At 46.8% G+C, this 24,907-nt stretch overlaps 1 protein-coding gene across 4 annotated transcripts in view; it reads right to left on the reverse strand.

Annotated features, from left to right (window-relative positions):
* Positions 1-1,173: 1,173 nt before the first annotated feature.
* The window catches only part of LOC110489554 (U2 snRNP-associated SURP motif-containing protein), a 28,701-nt gene continuing 4,967 nt past the window's right edge, over positions 1,174-24,907 (reverse strand). The window contains exons 6-25 of one of the 4 annotated variants that reach the window (XM_036945717.1): positions 23,259-23,350; positions 19,760-19,795; positions 19,580-19,662; positions 19,225-19,390; positions 15,721-15,932; positions 15,184-15,227; positions 13,188-13,292; positions 13,008-13,074; positions 12,239-12,405; positions 8,600-8,762; positions 8,152-8,231; positions 7,892-7,979; positions 7,554-7,694; positions 7,064-7,310; positions 6,822-6,908; positions 5,330-5,532; positions 4,890-5,000; positions 2,729-2,865; positions 2,058-2,285; positions 1,174-1,853 (exon numbers count right to left, since the gene is read on the reverse strand). In XM_036945717.1, the coding sequence (XP_036801612.1) occupies positions 1,715-1,853; positions 2,058-2,285; positions 2,729-2,865; positions 4,890-5,000; positions 5,330-5,532; positions 6,822-6,908; positions 7,064-7,310; positions 7,554-7,694; positions 7,892-7,979; positions 8,152-8,231; positions 8,600-8,762; positions 12,239-12,405; positions 13,008-13,074; positions 13,188-13,292; positions 15,184-15,227; positions 15,721-15,932; positions 19,225-19,390; positions 19,580-19,662; positions 19,760-19,795; positions 23,259-23,350 (2,596 nt within the window). In that variant the 3' untranslated portion in view covers positions 1,174-1,714. Of the gene's footprint in view, positions 1,854-2,057; positions 2,286-2,728; positions 2,866-4,889; positions 5,001-5,329; positions 5,533-6,821; positions 6,909-7,063; positions 7,311-7,553; positions 7,695-7,891; positions 7,980-8,151; positions 8,232-8,599; positions 8,763-12,238; positions 12,406-13,007; positions 13,075-13,187; positions 14,843-14,918; positions 15,498-15,720; positions 15,933-19,224; positions 19,391-19,579; positions 19,663-19,759; positions 19,796-23,258; positions 23,351-24,907 lie in introns of those variants that run through there. The other 3 variants (XM_036945718.1, XM_036945720.1, XM_036945719.1) reach the window with 3 other exon arrangements.

The following is a 24,907-nucleotide window of genomic DNA, read 5'->3' on the forward strand; positions in this document are numbered from 1 at the left end:
ACACCCCCAAATAATAATGTATAATAATGTTTCCACCTCCATGTTAGATGGTGGGGATGGTGTTCTTGGGGTCATAGGCAGCATTCCTCCTTCTCCAAACACGGCGAGTTGAGTTGATGCCAAAGACCTCCATTTTAGTCTCATCTGACCACAACACTTTCACCCAGTTGTCTCTGAATCATTCAGATGTTCATTGGCAAACTGCAGATGGCCATGTATATGTACTTTCGTGAGCAGGGGGACCTTGCGGGCGCTGCAGGATTTCAGTCCTTCACGGCGTAGTGTGTTACCAATTGTTTTCTTGGTGACTATGGTCCCAGCTGCCTTGAGATCATTGACAAGATCCTCCCGTGTAGTTCTGGGCTGATTCCTCACCATTCTCATGATCATTGCAACTCCACGAGGTGAGATCTTGCATGGAGCCCCAGGCCGAGGGAGATTGACAGTTATTTTGTGTTTCTTCCATTTGCAAATAATCACACTGTTGTCACCTTCTCACCAAGCTGCTTGGCGATGGTCTTGTAGCCCATTCCAGCCTTGTGTAGGTCTACAATCTTGTCCCTGACATCTTTGGAGAGCTCTTTGGTCTTGGCCATGGTGGAGAGTTTGGAATCTGATTGATTGCTTCTGTGGACAGGTGTCTTTTATACAGGTAACAAGCTGATATTATGAGCACTCCCTTTAAGAGTGTGCTCCTAATCTCAGCTCGTTACCTGTATAAAAGACACCCGGGAGCCAGAAATCTTTCTGATTGAGAGGGGGTCAAATACTTATTTCCCTCATTAAAATGCAAATCAAATTTATAACATGGATTTTTTTGTTGTTGTTATTCTGTCTCTCACTGTTCAAATAAACCTACCATTAAAATTACAGACTGATCATTTCTTTGTCAGTGTGCAAACATACAAAATCAGCAGGGGGATCAAATACCTTTTTTCCCCTCACTGTACATTAGGATTCCTGTCTGTCAGAAAAGACTGACTGTTTGATCTATTATCTGTTGAACTTCTAACAGTTATAACTCTAACTGACCTCAAATTCATTCTGGCGTTGTCTGTAGACAAATAATGCATATTTGGTTTGTGTCAAAATAGAGTTAACGGACTGAACCAACGGGGGAGGGGTCGGGGGGGGCTTCTACGACTTGTCTGAAACGATTTGCGTTGCAAAAAGTTAAAGGACAAATTATATTTTTTATTATGAATCCTTTTTATTAATTTGTGGAAAAAAAAGAAAAGGATATCACGAGGGGAAAAAAAGACTACATCATCACACTGGGGGTGTGGTCTACTACAAGGATTAACCCCATTGGGCGGTGGAAGAGTGGGCAGGACACATATCCAGCTCATATTTTCTTATTATTCAGGTTAGATCCATTCTGGCAAAATGTATTTAGTCCCAACATGGCAACCCTGCTGGATCCATTTAGTCCCAACATGGCAACCCTGCTGGATCCATTGAGTACCAACATGGCAACACGGCTAGATCCCAGACACACCTCACCTGGCAACCAGGCTGGATCCATCGAGACCCAACATGGAATACCCATTACTCCTCTTCATCATCCTCTTCTTCACAGGAACATTCAGGCAGGGAACGGAGCTGCCACTCCAGTTCATTCTTTTATTTATCCATCACGGGAGAGGGTGTGTATAGTGGAGGTTGGGGCCGGGGGGGAGGGTGTATAGGGGAGAGTGAACAGGGATGTGATTTGTCAGTGTTTGCTCTTCTTTGATTTCTTGTGGGACCGATGCGGAGACCGTGATTTTGACCGTGACTTCTTAGCGGATTTCTTGGGTGTTCTGGAGCGCGATCTCCTGGACCGTTTGGGCGTGCGGGGTAAAGAGGGAGACCTGGGGAGAAAGCACACACAGGAGAGTTAAGGAGAACTGAAGACTAACAGCCTTTAAGAACGTTTTCTGAAAGTTATCCACAAAAGATAGAAGGATCAGATATTTGATTGCCAAACAGTTGTTCTTCCTCTCAAAGTTAAAAGAGAAAAGCAGAACAACATACTTCTAGAGGAATGTTTTGAAGACATCTAAATGCTTCCTGACCTTTTGGACAACTTCTTGCTGCTGGTGACGCGAGGGGAGTCTTTGTGGGAGGAGCGGGATCGTGACGACGCTACGTCCTTGGAGTAGGAGCGGTCCGAGCGTACGGAACGTTCTGACCTCTCCGAGCGGGGGGACGGGGAGCGAGCCCGTCTGCTGCTGCTCCTCGGGGGGCTGCCGGGCGAGCCGCTGTGACGCCGTTTCTTAGCAACCACAGGAGACAGACCACGCCTGGCAGAGAAGATGAAATTGACAGAATAATCGTTTTTTGTTGTTGTCATAAAACGACTGGCTATCGGTTTTTAATTTGAATCCCAGTGAGATATGAATCTCTGTCAAGGAAGCCCTGAACTGCCAGTCTTTTCAAGGGTGCATATGAATGGTATTTAATCCTAATAGGGAGTGCTTTCCTAGGATCTGATAGGAACCCATCACATAGCTCTATCACTAAGTTTGCTCTTGCTATCCAACCATAATTTATGTCGATCTTCATTTTAGATTTGTATAGAAATGTTTTGTTTCATCTTTCTCACCTCGTTTTATTTTATTTCTTAAGCACTTTGAAAGGCATTTGTTGGAAGAAATGTGGTCTATAAATAAAGCTTGATTGATTAATAGAGCCACTAATGTCATTAAGTCTATTGAATGCGTCATGAAGACTACGAGGGACTAACCGGTCTCTCCTGGTCGGAGTAGACTCATCCTTCTCCTTCTTGGCATCTTTTAAACGAGCTTCGCTTTTCTCCTTATCCTTTTTCTCCCTCTCTTTCTCCCGCTCTTTCTCTCGTTCCAGTTTCTCCTTTTCTTTTTCCTGAAAAAAAAAAAAAAAAAAAAGCTTTAAGTTAAATTACTGAATGGAAAGTGACATGATCCATATTTTCCTTTATTCAGCTATGATAGTACACCCAGTAACAATTGGAACTGTTCTCCAGGGAGTATTATTAAATATATATATATATATATATAAATATTAAATATGTCAATATCTGAGGTATCCTCTAGGATATGTCCTTAAGATGTACACTTCAGATCATTTGAGGTAAATAACAATGACCGTAATTCATGTAATAAATTACATTGGGAAACAATAGTACAGCTCCGACATTGCATTCGTAAAGTATTCAGAACCCTTTCCCCTTTTCCAACATTTTGTTACGTTACAGTCTTAGTCTAAAATTGATTAAATAAATAGAAAATCCTCATCAATCTACACACAATATCCCATAATGACAAAGTGCAAACAGGTTTTTAGAAATGTGTGCAAATATATAAAAAACAGAAATACCTTATTCACACATATGTATTCAGACCCTTTGCATGAGGCTCAGGTGCATCCTGTTTCCATTTATCATCCTTGAGATGTCTCTATAACTTGATTGGAGTCCACATGGGCTAAATTCAATTGATTGGATATGATTTGGAAAGGCGCAGACCTGTCTACATAAAAAGGTCCCACGGTTGACAGTGCATGTCAGAGAAAAAAAACAAGCAATGAGGTGGAAGGACTTGTCCGTAGAGCTGCGTGACAGGATTGCGTCGAGGCACAGATCTGGGGAAGGGTACCAAAACATTTCTACAGCATTTGAAGGTCCCCAAGAACACAGTGGCCTCTATCATTCTTAAATGGAAGAAGTTTGGAACCACCAAGGCTCTTCCTAGAGCTGACCGCCTGGCCAAACTGAGAAATTGGGGGAGAAGGGCCTTGGTCAGGGATGTGACCAAGAACCTGATGGTCAATCTGACAGAGCTTCAGAGTTCCTCTGTGGAGATGGGAGAACGTTCAAGAACGACAACCATCTCTGCAGGACTCCACCAATCAGACCTTTATGGTTGAGACAGACGGAAGGCACTCCTCAGTAAAAGGCACATGACAGCCCGCTTGGAGTTCGCCAAAAGGCACCTTTAGACTATCAGACCATGAGAAACAAGCTTCTCTGGTCTGGTGAAACCAAGATTGAACTATTGGCCTGAATGCCAAGCGTCACGTCTGAAAGAAACCTGGCACAGTCCCTACGGTGAAGCATGGTGGCAGCATCATGCAGTGGGGATGTTTTTCGGCGGCAGGGACTAGGAGACTCTAGTCAGGATCGAGGGAAAGATGAACCGAGCACAGCGAGATCCTTGATGAAAACCTGCTCCAGAGTGCTCAGGACCTAAGACTGGGGCGAAGGTTCACCTTCCAACAGGAAACGACTCTAAGCACACAGCGAAGACAACGCAGGAGTGGCTTCGGGACAAGTCTCTGAATGTCCCTGAGTGGCCCAGCATGAACCCGATCCAACATCTCTGGAAAGACCTGAAAATAGCTGTGCAGCGACGCTCCCCATCCAACCTGGCAGAGCTTGAGAGGATCTGCAGAGGAGAATGGAAGAAACTCCCCAAATACAGGTGTGCCAAGCTTGTAGTGTCATACCCAAGAAGAATCCAGGCTGTAATCGCTGACAATGGTGCTTCAACAAATTACTGAGTAAAGGGTCTGAATACTTATGTAAATGTGATTTCATTTTTTCTATTTTATATAACTGTAGACAAAAAAATACAGACCTGTTTTTGCTTTGTTGTTATGGGGTATTGTGATGTCATTATGGGGTATTGTGATGTCATTATGGGGTATTGTGATGTCATTATGGGGTATTGTGATGTCATTATGGGGTATTGTGATGTCATTATGGGGTTTTGTGTGTAGATTTATGGAGAAAAAAAGCAATGTAATCCATTTTAGAATAAGGCTGTAACGTAACAAATTGTGGAAAAAGTCGAGGGGGGGTCTGAATACTTTCAGAATGTACTGTATGTTCCGTCAGGAACCAAGAGGATTTGGTTCATACGTAATACCTTGTGTAACAGTTTGTCTCTGTAGTGTTCCACCTGTTCTTGGAGACTCTGGCCAGACTTCTTGGGCCTTTTCCCAGACTCCAGCTCGTCCTGGAACTTCATCACTTTGACCTGAAGAAAACAGATTATTTTTTACATGTAGAAAAAAAAAAGGGTCAACTTACATGATGTGGCCATTGAACATGTGGAGGAAACCAAACGTCTTGGTATCCTTATTACTATACTATTAAAATTAACAACTCCGAGCCTCATGTGAGTTGTACTTGTTTGTCTGTTTATTTGATAATAATAATATTATATGCCATTTAGCAGACACAGTCAAGCGCAAATGTATTATTATTATTATTATTTTTTTTTTTACATATGGGTGGTCCCAGGAATCGAACCCACTATCCGTGTGCTCCACCAACTGAGCTCCAGTAAAATGCTGCCATGTTTACCTCTATCTCTCGTAGCTTGGTACGTCTGTCCTCATTCATCTCAGAGTGCTTGGTTTTGGAGTCCAAGTCGTCTCTGATGGGGTTGGAGTAACTGGGAGGCTCCTCTGAACGAGAACTCTTGGTGTCCTCATCATCACTGTCGTCCTCGTCCTTATTCTCCTCCTCTGGCTGCTCAAAGATCTCCCACTTTGAGGTGGTCACGGCTGAGGAGGAAACAAATGCACAATTAAGACAAAAACAGGTTCAGGATACTTTCAAGTGGAATCCTAGCTTGGTAGACAGTAGCCTATTCAAGTGGAATCCTAGCTTGGTAGACAGTAGCCTATTCAAGTGGAATCCTAGCTTGGTAGACAGTAGCCTATTCAAGTGGAATCCTAGCTTGGTAGACAGCAGCCTATTCAAGTGGAATCCTAGCTTGGTAGAAAGCAGCCTATTCAAGTGGAATCCTAGCTTGGTAGACAGTAGCCTATTCAAGTGGAATCCTAGCTTGGTAGACAGTAGCCTATTCAAGTGGAATCCTAGCTTGGTAGACAGTAGCCTATTCAAGTGGAATCCTAGCTTGGTAGACAACAGCCTATTCAAGTGGAATCCTAGCTTGGTAGAAAGCAGCCTATTCAAGTGGAATCCTAGCTTGGTAGACAGTAGCCTATTCAAGTGGAATCCTAGCTTGGTAGACAGTAGCCTATTCAAGTGGAATCCTAGCTTGGTAGAAAGCAGCCTATTCAAGTGGAATCCTAGCTTGGTAGAAAGCAGCCTATTCAAGTGGAATCCTAGCTTGATAGACAGTAGCCTATTCAAGTGGAATCCTAGCTTGGTAGACAGTAGCCTATTCAAGTGGAATCCTAGCTTGGTAGACAGTAGCCTATTCAAGTGGAATCCTAGCTTGGTAGAAAGCAGCCTATTCAAGTGGAATCCTAGCTTGATAGACAGTAGCCTATTCAAGTGGAATCCTAGCTTGGTAGACAGTAGCCTATTCAAGTGGAATCCTAGCTTGGTAGACAGTAGCCTATTCAAGTGGAATCCTAGCTTGGTAGAAAGCAGCCTATTCAAGTGGAATCCTAGCTTGGCAGATAGTAGCCTATTCAAGTGGAATCCTAGCTTGGTAGAAAGCAGCCTATTCAAGTGGAATCCTAGCTTGGCAGATAGTAGCCTATTCAAGTGGAATCCTAGCTTGGTAGACAGTAGCCTATTCAAGTGGAATCCTAGCTTGGTAGACAGTAGCCTATTCAAGTGGAATCCTAGCTTGGTAGACAGTAGCCTATTCAAGTGGAATCCTAGCTTGGTAGACAGTAGCCTATTCAAGTGGAATCCTAGCTTGGCAGATAGTAGCCTATTCAAGTGGAATCCTAGCTTGGTAGACAGTAGCCTATTCAAGTGGAATCCTAGCTTGGCAGATAGTAGCCTATTCAAGTGGAATCCTAGCTTGGTAGACAGCAGCCTATTCAAGTGGAATCCTAGCTTGGTAGACAGCAGCCTGTAGTCGTGGTCTCACCCTGTGCCTCCAGCTCAGACTCGTCCACTGCTTCCCATTTTGAAGGGGCTACTTTAAAGGATGCAGCTTTGGCCGCAGCACGATCCACTAAAAGACAAGGAGGAGGTTGATTAGAAAACTGTCCTGTCGACGTTCGGGTTAAGTCCATAGACCTCTTCCAAGGTAAGGAAACAAATATGAAGTCTCCCTTCAATAATCAACGTGTCCGTATGAGGATGTGTAAAGGTTAAATGGTCACCCACAGGGCAGTCCGTCTATGTCCTCCTCCGGGGCTTTGATGGGCACTCCATCCAGATCATCCAGCCCCAGGGAAGCTCCGTCTAGAGGGGCGCCGGGCACCACGGCAGCCCCGTCCAGTCCTATAGGAACCCCATCCACGTCTTCCAGTGGGGCCCCATCCATGTCCTCCCCAATGGGGGCCCCGTCGATGTCCTCCACTGGCTCATTCTGGGCCAACAGACTAGGGGCCAGATGTTCAAACGTCAGTTTCTGTAGTGAGGAGAAGTGGAGCGGTTTAGGGATTAAAACAAAAAAGAAGCTTCCAGAAGTTATTAGTGCTGAGTGGATGACATTACACATCACCAACATTATCAAATCGTAATATTTCCAATAGTCACACAATATTGTCAAACCACGACAACATTTTCAAATCGTAGCTAATAATAAGATTAGCAAGCATTCGTTAGCAGAACCATGAGAAAGAGGACGAGACGGCGAAGTAGGCTAGCTGACCTCTACTGTGATGGGAGTGGAAGCCGCCTCCTCAGCTGACAAGTTGACTAGACCCAGGAAGACGTTCTGTAGCTTGATGAGGAAGGGATCTGGGTACACGGCCCAGTCCTCCCACGCACGGAAACACGCCATCACTCGTTGCTGTGGGCCAAGAGAAAATACTACTTTCACAAATTTGAAACGGTAAAACCCTGTCCAGAAGCAAACCCTATAGCCCCTAAAACCCAGGTCCTAAACCCAGGTCCTACACCCTAGCCTAGGCCCTGTGTAGTTCTGAAAGATATAGGTGTAGGTAACATGATTAAAACTGAGAGGAAAATGAATACAATTGAATATACCTTGAAGTTCTCTGATTGGAGGTGACCCTGTGTCGACTTGTATGTTGCATTGAGGTCCGAGAAGACCTGGCAGAGCTTGGCCTCAAAGCTGTGTGAGGGACACGTTCAACATATCAACTTGTGTTGGAAAACATCTTCAATGCCAATATATATATATATATACACTGCAAAGGAATGCAAACCAAAAGCAAGCAAAGGTCCTTGACACCCACAGTCACAAGCAAACATCACAACCACCGAACCCAAACTCAACTACTTACTATTTTCTGTAGTACGACGCGTTGGCTACTTTAGCAGACGAGTTGTACAGCACGTCAGACACAAGATATAAACGTGCAATCTGAAAAAAAACAAGGAACAATTCAAATAAAAACAACATTTCAGACAAACTGGCCAGTCCTCCCTGATTTAAATGGAATAACTACGATAAATAGGACTAATTTTCTTACGGCACGTTTTACACAAGCCACTCGAGGCTCTTTCAGAAAACCAAACACCACAAGGCAAAAAAGGAAGTTTACAAAGAAACAAACATGGGCGAACGCAAAAAACAAAAGTTGTGCCTACGACACGATCAAGTGTCTTTATATATACATTTACATGGAAATTCATTTGGGTGAGGTAAGCATACAAACCAATGCTATATACATGCAATAGAAAAAGGAAGATGTCTATTTCACATAGTATGTCAGCTAACCGACGGTTTACCTTCTTGGGGAGTGGTGTCTTGAGGATGGAGAGAGACTCTGTGACACACTCTACGATCTCCTCTGCAGCCTCGGCATGACTCAGACAGAACAACATGGCCTCTGCTATGTCACCCTTCCTAGGAGTCAGACCTCTCAACAGCTCTTCTAGCTGATCACGCTCTCTGGGGGGGGGGGGGGGGGATAAGTAGTTCAACATCATTTTTTATGTTTAAAGTTAGTACCCTTGTCCGACCCCGAATGACGCACAGAGGAGTCTATCTCCTGTTTCTGTAGTATGAGGCAGCGTGATGTACCAGTACACCCACTGGACAGGACACTAGTCTATCTCCTGTTTCTGTAGTGAGACAGCTTGATGTACAGGACACCCCTGGACAGGACACTAGTCTATCTCCTGTTTCTGTAGTGGGAGGCAGCGTGACGTACCAGTACATCCCCTGGACAGGACACTAGTCTATCTCCTGTTTCTGTAGTGAGACAGCGTGATGTACAGGACACCCCTGGACAGGACACTAGTCTATCTCCTGTTTCTGTAGTGAGACAGCTTGATGTACAGGACACCCCTGGACAGGACACTAGTCTATCTCCTGTTTCTGTAGTGTGAGGCAGCGTGATGTACCAGTACATCCCCTGGACAGGACACTAGTCTATCTCCTGTTTCTGTAGTGGGAGGCAGCGTGATGTACCAGTATATCCCCTGGACAGGACACTAGTCTATCTCCTGTTTCTGTAGTGGGAGGCAGCGTGATGTACCAGTATATCCCCTGGACAGGACACTAGTCTATCTCCTGTTTCTGTAGTGAGACAGCTTGATGTACAGGACACCCCTGGACAGGACACTAGTCTATCTCCTGTTTCTGTAGTGGGAGGCAGCGTGACGTACCAGTACATCCCCTGGACAGGACACTAGTCTATCTCCTGTTTCTGTAGTGTGAGGCAGCGTGATGTACCAGTACATCCCCTGGACAGGACACTAGTCTATCTCCTGTTTCTGTAGTGTGAGGCAGCGTGATGTACCAGTACATCCCCTGGACAGGACACTAGTCTATCTCCTGTTTCTGTAGTGTGAGGCAGCTTGATGTACAGGACACCCACTGGACAGGACACTAGTCTATCTCCTGTTTCTGTAGTGGGAGGCAGCGTGATGTACCAGTACATCCCCTGGACAGGACACTAGTCTATCTCCTGTTTCTGTAGTGTGAGGCAGCGTGATGTACCAGTACATCCCCTGGACAGGACACTAGTCTATCTCCTGTTTCTGTAGTGTGAGGCAGCGTGATGTACCAGTACATCCCCTGGACAGGACACTAGTATATCTCCTGTTTCTGTAGTGTGAGGCAGCGTGATGTACCAGTACATCCCCTGGACAGGACACTAGTATATCTCCTGTTTCTGTAGTGTGAGGCAGCGTGATGTACCAGTACATCCCCTGGACAGGACACTAGTCTATCTCCTGTTTCTGTAGTGTGAGGCAGCGTGATGTACCAGTACATCCCCTGGACAGGACACTAGTCTATCTCCTGTTTCTGTAGTGAGACAGCGTGATGTACAGGACACCCCCTGGACAGGACACTAGTCTATCTCCTGTTTCTGTAGTGAGACAGCTTGATGTACCAGTACATCCCCTGGACAGGACACTAGTCTATCTCCTGTTTCTGTAGTGTGAGGCAGCGTGATGTACCAGTACATCCCCTGGACAGGACACTAGTCTATCTCCTGTTTCTGTAGTGTGAGGCAGCGTGATGTACCAGTACATCCCCTGGACAGGACACTAGTCTATCTCCTGTTTCTGTAGTGGGAGGCAGCTTGATGTACCAGTACACCCACTGGACAGGACACTAGTCTATCTCCTGTTTCTGTAGTGGGAGGCAGCGTGATGTACCAGTATATCCCCTGGACAGGACACTAGTCTATCTCCTGTTTCTGTAGTGGGAGGCAGCTTGATGTACCAGTACATCCCCTGGACAGGACAATAGTCTATCTCCTGTTTCTGTAGTGGGAGGCAGCTTGATGTACCAGTACACCCACTGGACAGGACACTAGTCTATCTCCTGTTTCTGTAGTGGGAGGCAGCGTGATGTACCAGTATATCCCCTGGACAGGACACTAGTATATCTCCTGTTTCTGTAGTGGGAGGCAGCGTGATGTACCAGTATATCCCCTGGACAGGACACTAGTCTATCTCCTGTTTCTGTAGTGAGACAGCTTGATGTACAGGACACCCCTGGACAGGACACTAGTATATCTCCTGTTTCTGTAGTGAGACAGCGTGATGTACAGGACACCCCCTGGACAGGACACTAGTCTATCTCCTGTTTCTGTAGTGAGACAGCGTGATGTACAGGACACCCCCTGGACAGGACACTAGTCTATCTCCTGTTTCTGTAGTGAGACAGCTTGATGTACCAGTACACCCACTGGACAGGACACTAGTCTATCTCCTGTTTCTGTAGTGTGAGGCAGCGTGATGTACAGGACACCCCCTGGACAGGACACTAGTCTATCTCCTGTTTCTGTAGTGAGACAGCGTGATGTACAGGACACCCCCTGGACAGGACACTAGTCTATCTCCTGTTTCTGTAGTGAGACAGCTTGATGTACCAGTACATCCCCTGGACAGGACACTAGTCTATCTCCTGTTTCTGTAGTGTGAGGCAGCGTGATGTACCAGTACATCCCCTGGACAGGACACTAGTCTATCTCCTGTTTCTGTAGTGAGACAGCGTGATGTACAGGACACCCCCTGGACAGGACACTAGTCTATCTCCTGTTTCTGTAGTGAGACAGCTTGATGTACCAGTACATCCCCTGGACAGGACACTAGTCTATCTCCTGTTTCTGTAGTGGGAGGCAGCGTGATGTACCAGTATATCCCCTGGACAGGACACTAGTCTATCTCCTGTTTCTGTAGTGTGAGGCAGCGTGATGTACCAGTACATCCCCTGGACAGGACACTAGTCTATCTCCTGTTTCTGTAGTGTGAGGCAGCGTGATGTACCAGTACATCCCCTGGACAGGACACTAGTCTATCTCCTGTTTCTGTAGTGTGAGGCAGCGTGATGTACCAGTACATCCCCTGGACAGGACACTAGTCTATCTCCTGTTTCTGCAGTGTGAGGCAGCATGATGTACAGGACACCCCCTGGACAGGACACTAGTCTATCTCCTGTTTCTGCAGTGTGAGGCAGCATGATGTACAGGACACCCCCTGGACAGGACACTAGTCTATCTCAGGGTCTTTAGTGTCAAGGTGCGAGTAACTTTGTCCACATGCTATTGTGCACAGCACATTTAAGCCTGGCACATCAAGAAATTGAAAGTTAGCCTTAGTGAACATTGAATTATATGGGACTGACCTACTGAGTAAATCATTTGTCATAATAACATTTTAGCGAATCACATGACAGCAAGGCATGGCTCTATGCTTGTGGTGTGCTTGCGTACGGGAAAGGTGTTGTGGGAGATGATTGGTTGGTAGAATAAGCTGATTAAGCCAATGCCTATGTGCCGGGAGTTTCTCCAGGTCTTTCTGTGTGGACTAACAAAGGCCACGGTTGACTCGTTGCTTCACCAGATTCTTTGTGCATTTGTTCATTAGAGAATACCAATATGTTAATGACATTACAAACACGGAACATACTCCTCTTTTAAGCATCCTTTCTTCCCAGGCTCCTCCTCTTCCTCCTCTGGCTCCTCCCCCTCTTCAAAGTTGCCGTGTAGGTAGGGGTTGAGGGGAGGAGGGCGCCACAACGAGCCATTCTTGAACATGCGGAATTCGTCCGTCCGCCATTTTGTTGGCGCTTCTCCCTGTGGGGGGGTTAGGACATCATTCACATTAGATTAGACAACAAGGACATTGTTCAGGGTATCAAACAGTAGCAAGTTGAACAATTCCTCTTCTTCCTCCTTTTCAATGTGACAATATTAAGATGACAGACATGTTTGACCTAACCAATCATGAGAAGACAGACATGTTTGACCTAACCAATCATGAGAGGACAGACATGTTTGACCTAACCAGTCATGAGAGGACAGACACGTTTGACCTAACCAATCATGAGAGGACAGACATGTTTGACCTAACCAATCATGAGAGGACAGACACGTTTGACCTAACCAATCATGAGGGGACAGGCATGTTTGACCTAACCAATCATGAGAGGACAGACATGTTTGACCTAACCAATCATTTAAAGGCGGCAAGGTAAAAAAATCTGTCGTTCTGCCCCTGAACAAGGCAGTTAACCCACTATTCCTAGGCCGTCATTGAAAATAAGATTTTGTTCTTAATTAATTGATTTGTCTAGTTAAATAAAGTTTTATTTTTTAAAGGACAGACATCAGAGTGATAAAGGAGAAGGTAATAGGGGAGGATGTGACGCAGGAGAAGGTGTCTGGTCCATACTGACCTGTAGTATGGAGTAGAGTTTCCAACGGTAGTAGACATGCGCTGGGCTCTGGTTCTCAAACAGAAACCTGCCCAACAGAGGCAACACACGATGACTAACAAGTCAACTTGTTGACGAACAAAATACACTATGGTACATGACATAATCAAACCGGTGATCATAGGAGACACAGAAACATACCGGTACATGGGATTGCTGAGCTCTCGATTCATGATCATGGCTTCGAACATGGGGCCCTCACGCACCACAAACTCGATCATTCGGTGGATGAGAGAGAGCAAATTCCTAGAAGAAAAACACAGTTAAAACAAAACGGATTCAGAGCAGTCGACCCTTCTTCTCCTGAGGCCTGTCTGTCTGCTTGTGAGACCTAGAAACAGCCTCTGGGCTACACACTATCACAACACATCCAGATGTACTAGACCAGGGTTTCACAAACTCGGTCCTGAGGGGTACATGTTTTTTTGTGTGTTTTTTTTTTCTCCAGCTGATTCAAATAATCAAAGCTTTGAGTTCATTACTTGAATCAGCTGTGTAGTGCTAGGACAAAAAAACAAAACGTGCACACCTTGGGGGTCTCCAGGACTGAGTTTTGGGAAACGCTGTACTAGACAATTAAACTTTAACTATTTCTTACATTGTATTGTTTGACTACATGAACTAATCTAATGTGTAAGATTGATGAAAGAAACATCTCCCTAAATGTTTGACCGTAGCATTTCTGATATTATAAAAAAGACCTTAAAAATCAATTTTAAGAGCCATTAACAGTCTTAAAAACAAAACACTAGTTATTACTTCTACTAGTTACATAAGCATGCATGGGCCTTTATGAATCAATATAAACAGGCAATGCTATAACTACCATCTCCCCACAGTAAAGACTAGAAGGAAGGGAGGACAGAGAAGCTGGATAATAATACAAGTGTGATAGAGAGGTTTGAGTGACTCTTTATTGAGTGACGTATCAGCCAATACAGTGCCTGTCAAATCCACCCTGAACTCCTGACTGGCTGGCTGGCTGACTGGAAGAACCAAAGCAGTACAGGATTGTTGGCCTAAATAGGCTACATAACAAAAAGACCCTCTATTGGTCATTATGAATCACTAGTTAATGATGTATGAATAAATACCAATGTGTAAATGGGGGAATTAGGCCTTAGAGTGATCTAATATTGGTGCATGTTGGACAAATTAGTGGCCAACAAAAAAAACACAGGATGTCTTTAATTTATTTGTAGACAACACAAATCACATTGATGAGATAGTATTGGAGCTGATCCTACCAATGCATGGTGGGTAAAATTCTGTATACTTTCCCAATCCATCCCATGATGCTTTCAGGTCCCTCGCTGCCGCAGACAGTTCAACTTGTTCTGCTCACCAAGGCCAATGTCAAAGGTCACTGAGACTAATGGGAGGTTTGGATTGGATGTCTGAGCTGGGGCCAGGTGTTGCTGAGCCCGTGATTGGATGACAGAGGCCAAGGGGGCGTGTCGGTGGGAGTGAGCAATAGTCAGAGGGCAGGACCGGTCACTCTAAAGAACCCAACTACTACCAGAATGGTATGGTATGTACGTCATGTGAGAGTAGCTAGCGTCATAACATGGATATTATTAGCCTATGCATGCGAGTGGTGATATAGTGTAGTGAAAATGCTTTTGATGTCCTCTATAACATCAAACAAGTAATGGCATGGTGGTTCACGGACTGTATTGATGTTTGCAGGGAGAGTTGGATAAATGTGTGAAGAGAACAGCATATGGACACTGTGGTGGCAGGAAGCCAATGGTGTGCTGTAGGAATGAGCATCTTGCAGTCTGCTAGCATTAAACCTGATGGGGCTCTTTGGCTACGTCTGCTAGCATTAAATCTGATGGGACTATAAGGCTACGTCTGCTAGCATTAAACCTGATGGGGCTCTTTGGCTACGTCTGCTAGCATTAAACCTGATGGGGCTCTTTGGCTACGTCTGCTAGCATTAAACCTGATGGGGTTCTTTGGCTACGTCTGCTAGCATTAAACCTGATGGGGTCATAAGCCTACTTGTGCTTGCCTCAACCATTGCTCACCCATACTGAACGACCCCCGTAGCATGCAGAGATCTAATTGGTTTATTCATTACGGGTTGTTTTTATAAGTTTTTACACCAATTTAAAAAAGTAAAAACATGTACCTTTCTGTTGGGATAACCACTTTGACTATGGCTTGGGACAGAGTCTGTATATGAAGTCACATCAGATAATAAACATAGAATATGTGAGTATTATTAAAAAGGCAACAGGTGAAAGATATAAATATAAACTGCATCATATGAAAAACAATTTTCCTTTTTTACTGCTGTCAATTTTTACTAAAAAGGTCAAATGTATACAGTTCTTAAAATTACCACACAACTTACCACTGCCTTTTTATTTAGACTAGACACACACACACACACCCCTCTCTATACAGCCATTGTTCCTGTACTGTCATCTTAAATGACTTTCCTTCTAGCCCAGCTAGGAAAACAGAAGTTCAAAATCTCACCTCAATTAAAAGTAGACATTTTAAAAATGGGAACAAACCTATGACTAGTAGACGATATGCCCCCCCAAAACAACGTCACTGGCTGGCCAATGGCCTAAGTAGGCCTATAGGTCTATCAAAACACTTCTAAAACACTGGTACACAACAGGCCTAATACAGCAACATCCCAGACACGGCAAATTACCTTGTCGAATTCCTCCTTGTTCTTGGGCGGAGGGAGCATGACGGCGTTGGGGTTCTTCAGCCTCTCGCGGGTCTGTGCGTTGAAGGGCAGGCCGGAGGGGGGCGGAGGGAGGGTGTTCTCCACCATGGACGGGGGGATGTAGATTGGGTGAGGTGGGATGGGTACACCTTTACCCCAGCCCAGCTTCATCTCAAAGTTCATCATCATCTTCCCTGGATGACACACAAAAATATACTCTTAAAATATAAAAACACTAGTAGCCTTCCACCACATCTGATCTTACTAGCAATTCTACTGAATCAGCTGCTGTTTTCCAATATGTCATGGTCATGTTGTGTGATACAAAGAACCACTGCACAAAATAACCAATATTATCACTGGCATTGACAATGGAAGGCTGCTGATCCCATGCATCATATGTCCTTCAGTTCTGGCCTTGAGCAAGACACTTAACCCCCCCCCCCCCCCCAAAGTAAAAACACTGCACTGATGAGCACTGATAAATCTGATCCGTCAACCCTCCACCTGGAGAGCTACTGGGGGTGCAGGCTTTTGATCAAACCCTGCTCAAAACACAGAGTCAGCTTATCAAGGTCCTGTTGAGCAGCTGATTTATATATATATATATATATTTTTTTTTACAATGTGGTATGTTCGAGCAGGGGTGGAGTAAAACCCTGCATGCTCAGCAGCTCTCCTGGACTCTCCAGGAGGAGGGTTGGCCACCCTGCATGCTCAGCAGCTCTCCTGGACTCTCCAGGAGGAGGGTTGGCCACCCTGCATGCTCAGCAGCTCTCCTGGACTCTCCAGGAGGAGGGTTGGCCACCCTGCATGCTCAGCAGCTCTCCTGGACTCTCCAGGAGGAGGGTTGGCCACCCTGCATGCTCAGCAGCTCTCCTGGACTCTCCAGGAGGAGGGTTGGCCACCCTGCATGCTCAGCAGCTCTCCTGGACTCTCCAGGAGGAGGGTTGGCCACCCTGCATGCTCAGCAGCTCTCCTGGACTCTCCAGGAGGAGGGTTGGCCCCCCCTGCATGCTCAGCAGCTCTCCTGGACTCTCCAGGAGGAGGGTTGGCCCCCCTGCATGCTCAGCATCTCTCCTGGACTCTCCAGGAGGAGGGTTGGCCACCCTGCATGCTCAGCAGCTCTCCTGCAACATTGCAATTACCACCAAATACATTGTCCTTATAAAAATAATTCTAAAATATTTCAATGAAGCAGGCTAAGGTGGGTGAAGTGTAATAACGAAGATGTTTATCTATTTGTAAAGGTTAAAATATTCAGTGTTCAGGGGAGATCATGACAGCATAGGAGTTAATTGTCAATTAGGCTATTCTAAGAATGTTTATTTTTTATTTAAAACTTTGTCAGAATTACATGGCCAGTATTGAATAGAGTAGAATCCTAGCCAATTACGATCGCTTGAGAGACGGTTCTACAACCGGAGTACGCAACATTGGTTTCGTCAACTGTGCACCCGTATCAACTGCGTGTTGGACATCTGTTATTTTAGGACATGGGACATGACATTAATGCATGCTAATAGCTAACTAGCCAGATAGACAATTTTAAATATATTGTGTAGTTTGGCTGGTTATCTAGTGAGTCTGTTGTGTATCATCATTTTAAAGAAATAATTTATGTGCTGCACAATGCCTCTCTCTCCTCTAGCTACAGGCCCACTGGCACACGCGCAGGTGATGCACACAGCATGACTTTTCAAGGATTTTAATTGCTGACCAAAAACGTGCTATGACTGGGCAAATAACTCGCTAGCAATTATTATCAACAACAAATGCGCTTCGATCTCAAAAACGCATCTTGCGACTGCATGATTGAAAGACAGCTCGTGCCTGTCAATGCAAGGCCTCCAATCGTTATACTGCGATGCACTCTGCAGCGATTGGGAGGACAGGTGAGCAAAACGCTGCATCAAGAGGACGCTTTGATCCAATTATGATCGGAGCGGAGTAGCCTAATTATTTCATATTGTGATTTTTTGCGTGATTTGTTTTACTTGTCCAACCGGACAAAATTCAATCTAGAATCTGCTTGTCCAACCGGACAAAATTCAATCTAGAATCTGCTTGTCCAACCGGACAAAATTAAATCTAGAATCGGCTTGTCCAACCGGACAAAATTAAATCTAGAATCGGCTTGTCCAACCGGACAAAATTAAATCTAGAATCGGCTTGTCCAACCGGACAAAATTAAATCTAGAATCTGCTTGTCCAACCGGACAAAATTAAATCTAGAATCGGCTTGTCACACCGGACAAAATTAAATCTAGAATCTGCTTGTCCAACCGGACAAAATTAAATCTAGAATCTGCTTGCCCAACCGGACAAAATTAAATCTAGAATCTGCTTGTCACACCGGACAAAATTAAATCTAGAATCTGCTTGTCCAACCGGACAAAATTAAATCTAGAATCGGCTTGTCCAACCGGACAAAATTAAATCTAGAATCTGCTTGTCCAACCGGACAAAATTAAATCTAGAATCTGCTTGTCCAACCGGACAAAATTAAATCTAGAATCTGCTTGTCCAACAAATGTTTTTACTTGCCCCGCGGGGCAAGAGGACAAGCGTTAATGTTGACAAGGTTTTTGATCCATTATCAGTTTTCATATCATAACCATTAAACTCTTAACTGTTTTAAATGTCACCATTGGCCACATGGTGAAATTCCTGAGCGGTTTCCTTCCTCTCCGGCAACTGAGTTAGGAGGAACACCTGTATTTTTGGGTGTATTGATACACCATCCAAACCCTAATTAATAACTTCACCATGCTCAAAGTGTCATTATTAGTATTTTTACACGTCTACCAATCAGTGCCCTTCTTTACAAGGCATTGGAAAACGTGAAGAGTGATTGAAATTCAATACTCAATTGAGGGACCTTACAGATGATTGTATGTTTGGGGTACAGAGATGGGGTAGTCAATGCAACTTACTTCGTGATTCGTTAAGTACATTTTCACTCCCAAACGTATTTAGGTTTGCCTTAACAAAGGGATTGATTACTTATTGACTCAAGATATTTAATCTCTTAACTTTTTTAACAACTTGTAAAACTGCATAGAAACATAATTCCACATTGACATTATGGGGTATTGTGTGTAGGCCAGTGTCGTGACACAAACCCTTAATTTAGTCCATTTTATATTCAGCCTGTAAAACAACAAAATATGGAAAAAGTCAAAAGGGGGGTGAATACATGTGATACCTGCTGGTGTACTCTACAACTCCCATGTCCCACAGTGCAAAAGGAAAGCCCAGGAGGCAGTACATGTGATACCTGCTGGTGTACTCTACAACTCCCATGTCCCACAGTGCAAAAGGAAAGCCCAGGAGGCAGTACATGTGATACCTGCTGGTGTACTCTACAACTCCCATGTCCCACAGCGCAAAAGCAAAGCCCAGGAGGCAGAAGCGTTAATTGATGTAATGTACGTGAAGTTGCATTGTGGGTCAGTGGTGTGATGATAACTAAAGCTTTAATACCGTTGAGGTTCTTCAGAGCTCTCTCCGCATCCCTCCGATTCATAAAGGCCACAAAGCCACAGTTCCTCTCCCTGGCCCTCTCCTCGTCCGTCCGTGGCCACATGATCTTCACGCTGGCCAGAGGGCCATAACGCCCAAACTCCTGACACAGCATCTCCTCGTTCATCTATACAGCAACCAGAAGAACACAGAGGGGGAGGGAGGGACTTTGTGTTATTGGTGTCATTTTACATTGGAATATCCTCAGTAATACAATATATTAGTAGCAATTCAGTTACTAAAATATTCAATTAGGAAAATAATACATTCATACAACACATTTAGAAGCAATTTCTAAACCACAAAAAAGGTTTACCTGTGGGTTGATGTTTCCGAGATATAAGTTAGTCGTAGAGGGGTCTCCAACGTCATGGGAACCAGGTGCAGAGTCGTCCAGAACTGCAGAGAGAGCAGAGCAGAGAAGTTAGATAAGTTAGATAAACTTAGTGAGACGTAGATATTAAAAGCAACCCACGGTATTAAGTTATCAAATTACCACTGGACGGACGGTTTCTTCTTGAAGAACCATCCACTAAAAAAAGCAGAAAAGCAGGATAAATGTTGTTTCCCAGCGAAGTGGAAATGGGGTGGGAGGAGGACGGAGGCAGTTGGCACGAGGGGCGTGGAGGAGGGGGGGGGGCAGTCAGTAGGAGGAGGGGGGGACAGTCAGTAGGAGGAGGGGGGGGACGAGAGTCAGAATGAGGAGGAGGGGGGACGAGAGTCAGAATGAGGAGGAGGGGGGACGAGTCAGAATGAGGAGGAGGGGGGACGAAAGTCAGAATGAGGAGGAGGGGGGACGAGAGTCAGAATGAGGAGGAGGGGGGACGAGAGTCAGAATGAGGAGGGGGGACGAGAGTCAGAATGAGGAGGGGGGACGAGAGTCAGAATGAGGAGGAGGGGGGACGAGAGTCAGAATGAGGAGGAGGGGGGACGAGAGAATGAGGAGGGGGGGGGACGAGAGTCAGTATGAGGAGGAGGGGGGGACGAGAGTCAGAATGAGGAGGGGGGGCGAGAGTCAGAATGAGGAGGGGGGGCGAGAGCCAGAATGAGGAGGAGGGGGGGGTCGACAGTCAGTATGAGGAGGAGCGACAGTCAGTATGAGGAGGAGGGGGGACGAGAGTCAGTATAGTATGAGGAGGAGGGGGGACGAGAGTCAGTATGATGAGGAGGAGGGGGGACGAGAGTCAGTATGAGGAGGAGGAGGAGAGTCAGTATGAGGGGGGACGACAGTCAGTATGAGGAGGAGGAGGGGGGACGACAGTCAGTATGAGGGGGGACGACAGTCAGTATGAGGGGGGGGGGGGAACAGTCAGTATGAAGAGGGGGGGACGACAGTCAGTATGAGGAGGGGGGGACGACAGTCAGTATGAGGAGGGGGGGACGACAGTCAGTATGAGGAGGGGGGGACGACAGTCAGTATGAGGAGGGGGGGACGACAGTCAGTATGAGGGGGGGGGACGACAGTCAGTATGAGGAGGGGGGGACGACAGTCAGTATGAGGAGGGGGGGACGACAGTCAGTATGAGGAGGGGGGGACGACAGTCAGTATGAGGAGGGGGGGACGACAGTCAGTATGAGGGGGGATGACAGTCAGTATGAGGAGAGGGGGACGACAGTCAGTATGAGGAGGGGGGGACGACAGTCAGTATGAGGAGAGGGGGACGACAGTCAGTATGAGGAGGGGGGGACGACAGTCAGTATGAGGAGGGGGGGATGACAGTCAGTATGAGGAGGGGGGGACGACAGTCAGTATGAGGAGGGGGGGATGACAGTCAGTATGAGGAGAGGGGGACGACAGTCAGTATGAGGAGGGGGGGACGACAGTCAGTATGAGGAGGGGGGGACGACAGTCAGTATGAGAAGGGGGGGACGACAGTCAGTATGAGGAGGGGGGGACGACAGTCAGTATGAGGAGGGGGGGACGACAGTCAGTATGAGGAGGGGGGGACGACAGTCAGTATGAGGAGGGGGGGACGACAGTCAGTATGAGGAGGGGGGGACGACAGTCAGTATGAGGAGGGGGGGACGACAGTCAGTATGAGGAGGAGGAGGGGGGACGAGAGTCAGTATGAGGAGGAGGAGGGGGGACGAGAGTCAGTATGAGGAGGAGGAGGGGGGACGAGAGTCAGTATGAGGAGGAGGAGGGGGGACGAGAGTCAGTATGAGGAGGAGGAGGGGGGACGAGAGTCAGTATGAGGAGGAGGAGGGGGACAGTCAGTATGAGGAGGAGGAGGGACGACGAGAGTCAGAATGAGGAGGAGGGACGAGAGTCAGTGTGAAGAGGAGGAGGGGGGACGAGAGTCAGTATGAGGAGGAGGAGGGGGGCGAGAGTCAGTATGAGGAGGAGGGGGGACGAGAGTCAGTATGAGGAGGAGGGGGGACGAGAGTCAGTATGAGGAGGAGGGGGGACGAGAGTCAGTATGAGGAGGAGGGGGGACGAGAGTCAGTATGAGGAGGAGGGGGGACGAGAGTCAGTATGAGGAGGAGGGGGGACGAGAGTCAGAATGAGGAGGAGGGGGGACGAGAGTCAGAATGAGGAGGGGGGGCGAGAGTCAGAATGAGGAGGGGGGGCGAGAGTCAGAATGAGGAGGGGGGGCGAGAGTCAGAATGAGGAGGGGGGGCGAGAGTCAGAATGAGGAGGGGGGGCGAGAGTCAGAATGAGGAGGGGGGGCGAGAGTCAGAATGAGGAGGGGGGGCGAGAGTCAGAATGAGGAGGGGGGGCCGAGAGTCAGAGTGAGGAGGGGGGGCGAGAGTCAGTGTGAGGAGGAGGGGGGATGAGAGTCAGTATGAGGAGGAGGGGGACGACAGTCAGTATGAGGAGGAGGGGGGACGAGAGTCAGTATGGGGAGGAGGGGGGACGAGAGTCAGTATAGTATGAGGAGGAGGGGGGATGACAGTCAATATGATGAGGAGGAGGGGGGACGAGAGTCAGTATGATGAGGAGGAGGGGGGACGAGAGTCAGTATGATGAGGAGGAGGGGGGACGAGAGTCAGTATGATGAGGAGGAGGAGGGGGACAGTCAGTATGAGGAGGAGGAGGGGGGACGACAGTCAGTATGAGGAGGGGGACGAGAGTCAGTATGAGGAGGAGGAGGGGGGACGAGAGTCAGTATGGGGAGGAGGACGGGGGACGAGAGTCAGTATGGGGAGGAGGACGGGGGACGAGAGTCAGTATGGGGAGGAGGAGGGGGGACGAGAGTCAGTATGGGGAGGAGGAGGGGGGACGAGAGTCAGTATGGGGAGGAGGAGGGGGGACGAGAGTCAGTATGGGGAGGAGGAGGGGGGGGACGAGAGTCAGTATGGGGAGGAGGAGGGGGGGACGAGAGTCAGTATGGGGGGGTTTGAGACAGTCAGTATGGGGGGGGTTGGAGACAGTCAGTATGGGGGGGTTGGAGACAGTCAGTATGGGGGGGGTTGGAGAAAGTCAGTATGGGGGGGTTGGAGACAGTCAGTATGGGGGGTTGGAGACAGTCAGTATGGGGGGATTCGAGACAGTCAGTATGGGGGGGTTGGAGACAGTCAGTATGGGGGGGTTGGAGACAGTCAGTATGGGGGGATTCGAGACAGTCAGTATGGGGTGTTGGAGACAGTCAGTATGGGGGGGTTGGAGACAGTCAGTATGGGGGGGTTGGAGACAGTCAGTATGGGGGGGTTGGAGACAGTCAGTATGGGGGGGTTGGAGACAGTCAGTATGGGGGGGTTGGAGACAGTCAGTATGGGGGGGTTGGAGACAGTGTGGGGGGGTTGGAGACAGTGTGGGGGAGGGGAGGGGGGGTTCTAGGCAGTCAGTGAGGGGGAGGTTCTAGGTAGTCAGCCAAAGGGTCTGAGAGGCGGGGGCCAGTCAGCCAAAAGGTATTTTTGTATTTTAGATAGACTAGCGGTTTCCTAGCCTGAAATCTTAACTGACATGCTCTGTTTGACCATTGAAACAGAGCAAATGAGTTTGGACTCCAGCCTAACCTTACCCTGTCAGTAGTCATACAGCAGACACTTACTTGAGGAGCGTTTTCCCTCCATCCCAGAGAGAGGTTCGAATCGACTGACTCTGCCTTTTATCTTGTGTCTTTCATCTCTCTCCTCCTGTATTCTGAGAGATACAGACAGAGAATATGATGTTATGCAATCAACAAGTACAGTTGTGGCCAAAAGTTTTGAGAATGACACAAATATTAATTTTCACAAAGTTTGCTGCTTCAGTGTCTTTAGATATTTTTGTCAGATGTTACTATGGAATACTGAAGTATAATTACAAGCATTTCATAAGTGTCAAACGCTTTTATTGACAATTACATGAAGTTGATGCAAAGAGTCAATATTTGCAGTGTTGACCCTTCTTTTTCAAGACCTCTGCAATCCGCCCTAGCATGCTGTCAATTAACTTCTGGGCCACATCCTGACTGATGGCAGCCCATTCTTGCATAATCTATGCTTGGAGTTTGTCAGAATTTGTGGGTTTTTGTTCCTCTTGTGGTCAATCCTCTTGAGGATTGACCACAAGTTCTGAATGGGATTAAGGTCTGTGGAGTTTCCTGGCCGTGGACCCAAAAGATCAATGTTTTATTCCCAGAGCCATTTAGTCATCACTTTTGCCTTATGTCAAAGTGCTCCATCACGTTGGAAAAGGCATTGTTCGTCACCAAACGGTTCCTAGATGGTTGGGAGAAGTTGCTCTCGGAGGATGTGTTGGTACCATTCTTTATTCATGGATGTGTTCTTAGGCAAAGTTGCGAGTGATCCCACTCCCTTGGCTGAGAAGCAACCCCAAACATGAATGGTCTCAGGATGCTTTACTGTTGGCATGACACAGGACTGATGGTAGCGCTCACCTTCTCTTCTCCGGACAAGTTTTTTTCCAAATGCCCCAAACAATCAGAAAGGGGATTCATCAGAGAAAATGACTTTACCCCAGTCCTCAGCAGTCCAATCCCTGTACCTTTTGCAGAATATCAGTCTGTCCCTGATGTTTTTCCAGGAGAGAAGTGGCTTCTTTGCTGCCCTTCTTGACACCAGGCCATCCTCCAAAAGTCTTCGCCTCACTGTGCATGCAGATGCACTCACACCTGCCTGCTGCCATTCCTGAGCAAGCTCTGTACTGGTGGTGCCCTGATCCCGCAGCTGAATCAACTTTAGGAGATGGTCCTGGCGCTTGCTGGACTTTCTTGGGCGCCCTGAAGCCTTCCTCACAATTGAACTACTCTCCTAGAAGTCCTTGATGATCCGATAAATGGTTGATTTAGGTGCAATCTTACTGGCAGGAATATCCTTGCCTGTGACGCCCTTTTTGTGCAAAGCAATGATGACGGCACGCGTTTGCTTGCAAGTAACCATGTTTAACAGAGGAAGAACAATGATTCCAAGCACCACCCTCCTTTTGAAGCTTCCAGTCTGTTATTCAAACTCAATCAGCATGACAAGAGTGATCTCCAGCCTTGTCCTCGTCAACACTCACACCTGTGTTAACAAGAGAATCACTGACATGATGTCATAACATTCTTGAGATTTGCACATTGCCATCACACAAACTGAGGCAGCAGACTGTGAAAATTAATATTTGTGCCATTCTCAAAACTTTTGGCCACGACTATACATTGTGACGACCCTCCCACTCTGTCTGCCAAATTATTTTCTCTTTGCTCGTTTTCCT

This window comes from Oncorhynchus mykiss, chromosome 15 (genome assembly GCF_013265735.2).
Source record: "Oncorhynchus mykiss isolate Arlee chromosome 15, USDA_OmykA_1.1, whole genome shotgun sequence".
Lineage (NCBI taxonomy): Eukaryota > Metazoa > Chordata > Actinopteri > Salmoniformes > Salmonidae > Oncorhynchus > Oncorhynchus mykiss.